The 10991-nt window shown below is 37.8% G+C and overlaps 1 protein-coding gene across 1 annotated transcript; it reads right to left on the bottom strand.

The window, feature by feature from the left end:
* Nucleotides 1-559: 559 nt before the first annotated feature.
* LOC106911747 (uncharacterized) lies at nt 560-10051 on the bottom strand. Its single transcript, XM_088006548.1, has 7 exons — nt 9804-10051; nt 9594-9718; nt 6864-6930; nt 6578-6734; nt 5789-5931; nt 5471-5581; nt 560-4999 (listed from the first exon to the last, which is right to left on the bottom strand). Exons 1-7 carry the CDS (start codon nt 9951-9953, stop codon nt 4820-4822), a joined length of 933 nt encoding a protein of 310 aa, XP_087862674.1. The 5' UTR covers nt 9954-10051; the 3' UTR covers nt 560-4819.
* Between the last annotated feature and the right edge of the window lie 940 nt (nt 10052-10991).

Here is a 10991-nt window from a genome sequence, read left to right as displayed (position 1 = left end):
TCTGGGAAGCAATTTGAACAAATTATCTGGCTTCACACATTTGAAATCCTAAGTGTCAGCTGTTTTAAACAGACATTTGATTAAGTACATTTGTTGATGCATACATATAGAAAAACATGCATACATAACATGTATGTATGTTAGCATGCACGAGAAATATGAGGTTGCCAGGGCCAAAATAAAAAGCTGGTAAAGCATAGAATCGAACTTGATTACAGAACCTGAAGCTCAGTGCTGCCATCTGCTGTTAGTTCCGCTGCAGTGTTGCATCATGTTGTGTGCTCTGAATAAAACACAGCGCCCCTCGTGGACAGTATAGGAACTGCAGATTTTCAATTAAACGAAGTATATGTTTTTTCATGAATAATGATAATGCATTTAGTCCCCGGGCCGGACTAAATCGTTCGGCGGGCCGGTTCCGGCCCGCGGGCCGTACGTTTGACACCCGAAAATGTATGTTGTTGTGAGACAAAATCAACCATCACTTCAGAAAACAGTCTCTCTAACCGGGTCTAGGATATTTCAGGCAAGACACAAAAATGAGACACAAACCAGAATATAAAATCACAAGACATTTATTAAATCAATGCATTTGGCCAAACAGAGACACAACTCGCCCACAAACACGAACAGCAATAAGTCCACAGGAGGAGGTCGTGTCTGAGTGAAGACTTCATACTTTTATCTCTCATCCTCGCATCCTAAGACATTGTGAACCCCACCAACTATTCCCATACACACAAACTATACCTTTCAAATCCTGTCCTGCATAAAACACTCAACTCCTGGCTGCTAATCACTTAAGGAGTTGTGTTTTCTCATTAGTACTAGATGTTTCACCTTTAACTTCTGCTGCTAGAACACTCTGAACTGCTCCACCCTGTTCTGCCACGATTTGCGCTCCTTATCTGTTGCACACAATGTTGAGAAAACAAAATATTTTCTAGCTGTTGCTTGTTGTTAACTTGTCTCCCCAGGTCAGTTAATGTTGTGTGTAAAAGTGAAACCATAAAGACAAACGGTCACTGTTCAACTTCACAATCAACCAGAATTTATTAAAAAAATAAAATGCATAAAATCACATCAACAGCTCAACATAATCATCAGAAACCAAACCCACAAAGAAGAAATTAATTACCACAGAAAAATACAAAAATACGAAGACGTTCCTTCGTATTAACTGCCACACTGTGTGTGACATGAGCAGTTTCAATACCAAAATATCTGTTACACTCAACATTTTCTGATTAGATTTCAACTTCTTTGATTATAATGATTAAAACACTTTCAGATTAATGTATGACTTACACACTTGTTAAGAATGTGATCGTGATCATTACACAGGGTTACAAAATTTTTTTTTGAAAATAGTTTATCTTTTGACAACTGATTTATTACAAACATCCACTACTGAATCCAAAAATAACATCCATTTCTATCAATCAGGTAACGTTTTTATGCTAAGTTCATTTTTAAATCCGAGTTTTTTGTCTAAATGGATTATTATGGATAATTACATTTTTTTACATTATCAGTTGATTTTTAGTAATATTTCTCATCCGAATTAGATTTTTAAGACATCAATTGTTTTCTAACACAATTTATTGATGAAATGTTACAAACATCGGTTACTGTAAATGTAGTCTACACTGATTAATTAATTAATGTTATGGACATGTGAAGTGCATGCTACCATCATCATTGTTCCAAATTTAGGGCTTGAACTTCCGTTTTGTGGAAACCCGAGAATGGTCAGCGACAGAGATGTCTCTCTTCAGAGTCCAACAGTAATCAGCCATCATGACTGCATCCCAGCGTCCCTGATATCTGGTCTCCATTTCTTTTATGTCCTGATGAAATCTCTCGCCCTGCTCGTCGCTCATTGATCCCAGATTCTCCGGAAACCGATCCTTATGTGAGAATAAGTAATGCATTTTGATGCTCATGTTGCATCCGAGGTTTCTGAAAGCAGTCAGCATATTGGTGACAAGTTCTGCGTAGTTGCTGGCCTTGGTATTGCCAAGAAAGTTCTTCACGACCAAATCAAAAGTCTTCCACGCTTCCAGTTCCATTCCATTCATTGATTTTTCGAAATCTGAGTCTCTGATAAGCTGACGGATTTGAGGGCCGTCAAAGATGCCAGCTTTCAACTTCTCTATGGTCAATCCTGGAAAAGCCTGGCACAAGTAAGTGAAGCAGCCACCATTCTTGTCCAGAGCTTTGGTGAACTGTTTGATCAAGCCAAGCTTGATGTGCAGCGGTGGGAAGAGTATCCTGTCTCTGTTCACCAGAGGGTTGTTGATGACGTTCTTTACTCTGCAAGGCACCAATTCCTCCCACACAGGCCAGTTCCTCCTTGTGTAATGCTGATCTCTGTCCCGTATTGTGGCACTCCAAGCGTATGCAGAAGCTGCGCAACATCTGTACAGTACACCAAGTCCTTCTCTTCAGAGAAAAAGCGGAGGTACTCTTGATGCCTGTTGCGATAGAAGGTGATGCGAGCACCGTCAGAGAGGAGGTGCTTTTCCTTCAATCTGGATGCCAACAGTTCGGCTAAGGATTTTGACAAGCCGAGATCGCGAACTAGATCGTTCAGCTCATTTTGGGAAAAAGAATGTGGAGCATCACTGTCAAAAACCACTTTTTCTTCTTCTTCTTCAACACTGGTGGAATCTTCGTCACTATTATCAGGAAGTTCTCCAAAGACAGGTACTGGAATTTCGTCACAATGAGCTACAGGATGATGTGCTGATTGAAGATCAGGATACTTTAGGCCGCTCCGGTTCTTTCTGTTGATCCCAGTAACATCAATGCCACAGAAGTAGCAGTCACTGCAGTGGTTTGTTGGCTCCCTCCAGACCATCAGAATTCCAAATTCCAGACAACTCTTGTTGCCCTTTGTCCACTGACGCAGATACTCGGTGCATGCTTTGCATACCATGTGTGGCGCCCAAGCTTTGTCCTGATCTCCAAGTTTCATACCAAAATAAGCATGGTAAGCACGCTTTATGAAACTAGTGACTGGATTCCTGTTAGGCACAAGGGTGTGTTCGCCGCAGATCTAACAGAATACGTCAGGTTTATTTTTACAAGATCTTCTGGCTGAAGCCATTTCGTTTTTGGGCAATATAGAGGCTTTTCACTTTACTCTTACTAAAATGCTATGACCGGAAGCGAATTAAGGAAATGACATTTCGCAATTGATGACATCACCCATTAACTTGTAGTCTGAATAAGTAAGTAATTTCATTTCTAGAACGTGAAATAAATAAAATTGAAATGAAATAAAAAATGCATGTAAACAGAATCGTAAAAAATCAAGATTTGCCAATGGCTCAAAAAGTTGACCTGATGGAGCAAAACTAATGTGATTTTTGGATTCAGCTCATCGAAATACTAGTCAGCTGAAAAAACTTAGACAATTTTTTGTGTGTTGACCAGTGTATCCAGGAAAAGTGTTCTACTGATTAAGTTATGTATTGATTAAACCAAGAGTCTACATCTAACCTAAATTGAGGCCCAGGGCCAGCCCAAGGCATAAGCAAACTAAGCAGCTGCTTAGGGCCCCGGGGCCACTAAGGGGCCCGATTAGTGGAGCTGATTTTTTTTTCCTTCTTTTTTTTTAGTAATAATTTCTGTCATAATATCAAAAACATACAATTTCACTATGAACTGATTTGTTTTTATAGTAATATATATTTGATAATGTATGTAGAAATCATTATTTTATGGATAAAAGAAAAAATAAATTGCTCTTGGGGTCCCTGGTGGCCACGGTAGGTACAGCATGCTTTGCCAGTAACATGAACCGCAAAAGATTTGTAAAGCTGCTTATAGAAAATTAGCTTGATAGTGGTCCAGTTCAACAGCCAAACATTTATGCTACACCATTTGTATTTATATGAAACTGAGTTTAAACATTAAATGAGATGATTCTCTTGGTTGGCTCCGTATATTTCTGAGGTATTTTTGGCTTCAAAACGCTGTTTGACAACAATAATTAAAACTTCTCAATGTTTGACTTTGTCTAGCAAAATGTTTTTACGTCAGGCTACGTAGCTGCTATATCGATGAGCTGCTCTCATATACTTGGGGATATGTTGTTTGCTCCTGAGTGTAGTCATTTTGTGGTTAAAACAAACATTATTTTTACATCAACTTCAAAACAATCAGGAAGAGACTAACGTTTCAAAATACGCTAAAGTAAAACCTACGCTAAATCATTAAAACCAGCATAATTAAACAATTTTTTTTCAACACTGGCCAACAACAACAGAAAATGAGCCATTTACATCAAATTCAATCCAAATCAGCTGTGAAGCCATTGTGGAATCTAAAGTGTCATGTGACATAATCACAGTTCTTAAATTTTGTCTTGGCAGGATTATTTAATCTTGTATCTCATATATTAAGTATATTTTATTCCTTTTTTCTTTTCATTGGGAAACTTTTCTGTCAGGCAAAAGTTCGAGTTGCACTCGGACATCTCCGTTGCATTCTGTGACTCGAGACTGTTGAAGCTACCGCGGCAGCTAACGAGCTGCTGAGATGCCCTTGCTAGCTGGCTAGCTTTTTAGCATCTCTCATCATATCATGGCATGACGCGCAAGTAGTATAAATTTATTGAGAGTTGGCTGGATGAAATTTGTACATGTCTGTAGATGTATACATCTTAGATTCCATTCATAATTATTTCAAAATGTCTTTTGAAAATGTTTCTACAGGTAAAACCTGTAGAAACCATGTATGTGTGTGACATAATGTAATGGAGAGTTTTGTCATTTGTGCAACGTTTGAGCAGAGAGATGAGCGTCTTTCTTCACTTCCTTCCGTACGTCTCACTGAAACGCTGTTCAAGGTAGCCGGCTCCGGTGACGGGAGGATATTTGTTTGAGCCGTCGCAGCAGGTGATTAGGGCCTCGTCGTCCGGCTGGACGAAGTAAGCCAAAGACTGGCGAGTGCTGGAGTTTCCAACAGGGGGCAGCAAAACCCGATGACGCTGAAAAGACAGAAAGCAATATTACAAACTACTTTGACCCAAACTTCAAGCGTTGCATATTTTCCCACAGCTACCATTTTAATTTAATTAAAATTAATTAATTAATTTAATTTTAATTTTACACAGCTCTAAAATGTCAAATACGTCAATAAACATTTACAATCGTAAAGTTAAAAGTAATCACGGGCCACAAAATGTACTTTTAATTTTTACTTAATGCAAAAATTCTTAACAAAATTAAAATAATAAAGAAAAGAAAATGATGTGTAGTAGTAATCATTACAGATTTGGGGGAAAAATGCTCTTGGATGTTCTCAGTAACTAAAACAGGAAGTGGATCTGATATGAAATGATTCCTTTATTTTGCTGGGTTTAATAGACAGGTTAGACCCCCGAGCCGCTCTTTAGACACCCTTGCTTTGATTTTAGCCTCTGAAGAAGAAGAAAACATGTAAAATCTTTTTAATTTACCACAGAGATGAGCTGATCACTCGTCCAGCGCTGCATCAGGTCAGCGATGTTGACCAGGACGGTTCCAGGGATACAGGGAGCCGAGATAAACTCACCTGCGCGAGTGCAAACCTGGAATAAGACGCATAACATGGCAAAAACAAATGAAATGCTTTAGTAAAATAAAAAATAAATGACCTCAGTCAGTTTCCATAAGTTGCTTTGATTAGATTATTACTATAATCTAATAAGTTTAAATCAAAGGGAGATGTCAAGAAAAGAGCTACGCCTTCTTTGGGGTAAAAATTGATACATTTCACTATTGATCCCTGGAATTACCTGCAGACCCTCAGAGCCCTGGAAAAGCAGAGTGATGCTTCCGTAGTCAGAATGTTCCCCACATCGCACCTGACCTTCCTTCGCCGTCTCGCTCTTCACTGAAGGGTAGTAGAGAGTCCGCAGCGTTGTGCCGTTCTTATCAGCTGCAGGAGACACAGCAGTTCTCTAAATACATATCAGCTCAGATAATTCACACAATAATAATTCACATAATTCTAAGTTTGAAAAGTTGAAGATTTGCTACAAAAAACTCAGACATTTTTAGCTTGATTGGAGAAATTTTCCAGAGAGAATTTTTAAATTTCTGAGTTTCAAAAGTGGAAAATTTGAGTTTTGAAACTTAGAAAATGTCCAAATGTCAGAAATGTGATTTTTTTTCCCTTAAAACTTTCTGAGATTAATCTAAATTTTTTTTAGACTTTTCTAGCAAATTTTCAGCTTTTCAATCTCAGAAATTTTATAGAAAAACTTGGACATTTTTTAGTTTCAGAGGTCAAGAATATTCCAACTTTTCAAACTCAGAAATTTCCAAATGTTGAATATCTGAGATTTTTTTTCATGTTTTTTAATCTCAGAAATGTCCAAGTTTATTGAGAAAATTTCTGAGCTTAATCACAAATCTTGAATTTTTGGTGGAAATTTAATCCCCTCTTTTTTTCTACCTACAACTGCCCTAATACGCCGTCGTACGCACATCCTGTTGAACAAGTTTCATGATTTTCTATGAAGTGCACCTTTCCCACCGACCTCATTGTCCACCAAAGCATTGAGAGAGTGTGAAAAACCTACTTCCTATGAATCGATGCGCACTCAGGAATATGTCCGGGTCCAGACTCAGGCTCTGGGCCATCACCCTCAGCACCCGCAGACTCAGGTCTTTGCAGCGATGGAAGAACGCTGTGAGGATCTCTCGGAAATCCCCCACGGCGTCTGATGACGGCCATTTCTGTAGAACAGAGGACTGACTAGCCTGACCGGAAGATTTTGCAGTGACCCAAAGTGCTGAGTTTCCCAAAGTTTGCACTTGCAATTTTACAGAGAAGCATGCTGAACAAAATACTTAGTGAGTCATTACTATGTCAGGGTGAAATGATGTCAGGTTAAATGCCTCCTTTAGGTCTCCTGGCTGGCTCGGATTCAACCTGTAAAAGAATTAATCTGGATTAAAAATCAGTCTTGAACTTTTCCATGTGGTCCACGTTACCAAATTTGACAAGCAGGTCGATTGTGTTGTTTCAGCCCTGACTTCTGGTGAAGTTAAACCCTTGTAGTGCACTTTGTGTTGGAATAAACCAGGTGTCCAGCATGCCGCTGCTCACCTGTTGACTAACAGTAGGAGAGACACAGTCACATCAGTCTTGTACTTCACTCCCTCCACTTGCTCCTAGTAAGTGGAGTTGATTTCAAAGTCTTGATGTTTGTTTTTAAAGTTGCTTACAGCGTTGCACCTTCTTACTTACGTGATGTTGCCCAGTCAGAGCTCTATGGTCTGCTGACCAACAACTGACGAAGGCCCCTGGGTCAAAGTTCAAACTGTGTAGCTGGTCTCAATCTGGAATTCATTCCCTCTTGAACCTAAGCTACAACTTTTAGCACATAGTAGCATTTTACCAATATTGTTAAATTGTTCTTTTTACCTGTCTGTATTCTAGTCTGACTGCTTAATTTTTGCACAAACGTTAAGTACTTTGGCTCAATAGTGACTGTTATGAAGGTCTATATAAATAAAATTTGATTGACTGGTGTGTACCCAGCCCTGAGTAAATACTTTGTAAAACCATCCTGTGTTCAGAGTAATATGCAGTATTAGTTTTCCAATACACTTGTAGGCCAAAAAGATCTGAATAAAAGCTTTAGGACTTCCTATGTGTCCTTTTTTCACCTAATCAGCTCAGTTCAGGTGGACTGTCATCTCTTAGTGGTGTTTCCATGTTCAGAGGTATGGTGTTCCAGAGAATGAGTATCAACTGTGTGTGCGTGTGTTTGTATGAGAGTTTGTGAGCAGAAATGGTAGTATGAACAACCGTGAATTAGCATCGCAGCTAGCAGCTCGTTTCTTTGAAGAACTGACATTAATAAAGAGAAAAGCAGAGAAGCTGGTCAGATATCTGAGCTGCGGTCTCCCGTTTATATTTTCTTTTGAAATCTGTGATATATCTTCACCTCTAGGAATGATTTTCACTCTGAGCATGTCTTTGAACTTCTCTCTCTTATTTACTTCAGCGAAGCTGTTTTTAAATTCTGTAGCTTTCCGTGTACTTCTAAATCTCCTTCGTCGCATCTTTTCGGGCTTGCTACTGCCTCTAGTGGCGTGGGGGTGGCAACACAACTAATCTAATTACATTACTAAATCAGAATACCACAAAGTCTTTATTATTAATTCTGGCATTACTGGAACCGTAAAAGATAAATTCCCTGGAGTTGACTGGAGTTACACATTTTACACTATTTCAAGTTCAATGTCAAAATCACATTTAAAACCTCTGTAGCTCATTTGATTTAGAATTCATTCATAATATTATAACAATAACTTATTAGTTACTCTTATTATAATTTTAATGCGAATTCTTACAGACTGTCTTCTGAAAAGAAACCAAGAATAATCAATTTCTCTAATTATTTGATACCACAGTTACAGTTATTATTATTTTTTACTTGTAAGTATTTCCACAAGTGTAAGTTTAAATATTCTTACAAGTAAACCAATATTAATATAAGTATTTTACTTTGGGTCTTATGCAGTTACTCAAAATGTTCAGATTTCATTCTTTAAAATTTTCATGCTTTGGGATAAGGAATAATTGAAACTATTCTTATAAATCTACAAGCTGGAAACTTACTTCCTCCTCTTCCAGGAAGCCTGCTGTTCCTGTTTCATGACGCTTTCTGCCTGACTATGATTTCTTGTGATTAGACAGAAAAAGGAAGTAGAATTAAAGCAAAGTTTGCAGGAGACAAAAACAACACACAACCAGATTGATTCTATTGAAGTTTAAATCTACTGTTGGGTCTTTACGTTACTTATGTGATCAATTTTAAAGGTAACTGCATGTATTGTTACTATTAAACTAAAATCTCCAGCATGGGGAAGTGGGATGATCTCAGGTTTTCTTGACAACAGTCAGCTCAACTTTGTTGAAAACACTGGCTATATCTTTAAGAACTGCAAGAAATATTTTAGCAGAGACCAATAATTATTGGTTAAGAATAATTAACCAATAAATTAATAACATTTTCCTATAGTGTGGTAAGTGTTTTGTTCTATTCACAAATTGTTGATAACGTGATTCTATGAATATGATTTATCGTTTTAGGGTCAAAGGAAAATTTCCACGCAGTAGCAGGTTTGAAAAGATGTGACTCAGGAGCAGATTTAGAGTCCACTGAAAGCTACAGAATTTGTTAAAACTGTGAGCTGCACTGAAGTAAATAAAAGAGAGAAGCTCAAATACATGCTGAGAGTGAAAATCCTTCCTAAAGTTGAAAATATATCACAGATTTAAAAACAAAAACGGGAGGCCGCGCATAATATAGTAAATAGCTCCCACTTCACTTCCGGAGTGCAATGGTGCGAAATTGAAAGTGGTCCGTTCCCGCCCCTTTCTGTTTGCTGCAGCAAAGTCCTTCTCGTCCATGTGGCAAAAAAAGCAGAAGTGCTAAAACGAAAGTCCGTCGGATATAGTTGCGCACTACACTGTGTTGGTCTGTCGCATCAAAAGTTTATTATTATTATTATTTTGTTTAAAAATGCATATTAGTGTCTTTTTTTGTCGTATCTTCCTTATCTCGTATCTGGATGACCTACCTCTCTGTTTCCATCGACACCCAGCCGTGGTTGGAGCTGTTTGGGAAGCTACCTCTGCTGAGTTGCTTCTTCAGCTCTTCTGGCTGCAGGAAAAACCTCTTGGACGACTCCATGACACGATCCACCTATTAAAGACACGCCACATATGAAATGCATATTTCACTTTAGAGGATACAGTCAGAGTATGTGAGTGTTCTCGGCCGAATTCACCTCCTCTTGCGAAATCCCAGTGTTTTTGAGAAAAACCATCCCAACTTGAGAAAATGCGGTTTTCAGCTCCTCACTCAGACTCTGCAGCTCCTTCCCATCAGCATCTTTCTTACTCAGGTTGTAGACGCTAAAATCCACCACAGGAATCATCGTCTTGGGGAAAAACGTCTGCTTAGTCAGAAGGTAAAACGAGTAGAGTCGCACATCCCGTCAAGTACACCTCGCTGCAAACAGAAAGAGGCGGGAGGGACCACTGTCTTTTCTTTTTTTTTCTTTTTTTCTTTTTTAACTTTATTTAAACAAAGTTAGCACAAACAGGTAAGGCAATTACAACAGTGCAACTGCAGAGGACATAGTAGAGGCAGATTTCGAAATGGAAATACAAAGTAATATTGATAAAGAAAAAAAAAACTAAATAACTAAAATAGCAACAAGGGGATTCATATGTTAGGATTAACATACATCGGTGGGCAATTCCATTAATATTTCAGTCAGGTATTCATATGATTCAATAATTTCAGAGAGTTCAAATATAACGGGAATTCAGATTTAAAAAAATTAAAAACTGGGGATGATCTCAGCACTCTTTGTTTATGAATAAAGAATTTTGCCAAACAAAATATTAGGTTACAACAGAGTTCTATTGCTTTGTTTGTCAAAAACATTCCAACAGTTACCATATCTCTAGAAATAGATTCAGGAAGTGCAATTTTCGATTTGACCCACCTTTCTAAGTAATTCCAAAATATTTTGGTTTGAGTGCATTCACAGAAGACATGGTCTATCGTTTCTACATCGCTTTCACAGAATGAGCATTTATTGTCATTGATATTAAAGCGATTTCTTAGTAGTTCTTTTGAGGGATAAATTGCATTTAAAACTTTAAAGTGTGTTTCTTTAGCCTTTGGTTGTATGGGGAGTTTTAAATAAAGAGTTCTTAATCTTTCAATTGATTTTTTTTCCCTCAAATTTGCAAAGAATGTTATTTTTATTTATTTTCCCAGGGAATAAAGTTTTGTTTAGACAGCTTCTAATTGTGTGGTTATTGAGTTTTTGATCAGTGAATGATATTCCATTAATAGATACATTGGGTAATTGTGGGGTCATCGGATGATATGTTATTATATCTCTAATCTGATTAATAAATTGTTTTGGTAAGGCATTATATAATCTGGTAAATTCAGCTTT

The sequence above is a fragment of the Poecilia mexicana genome, unplaced genomic scaffold (assembly GCF_051168715.1).
Source record: "Poecilia mexicana isolate PSO_F unplaced genomic scaffold, ASM5116871v1 scaffold_6, whole genome shotgun sequence".
Lineage (NCBI taxonomy): Eukaryota > Metazoa > Chordata > Actinopteri > Cyprinodontiformes > Poeciliidae > Poecilia > Poecilia mexicana.
This window is presented reverse-complemented; position numbering and strand designations above follow the sequence as displayed.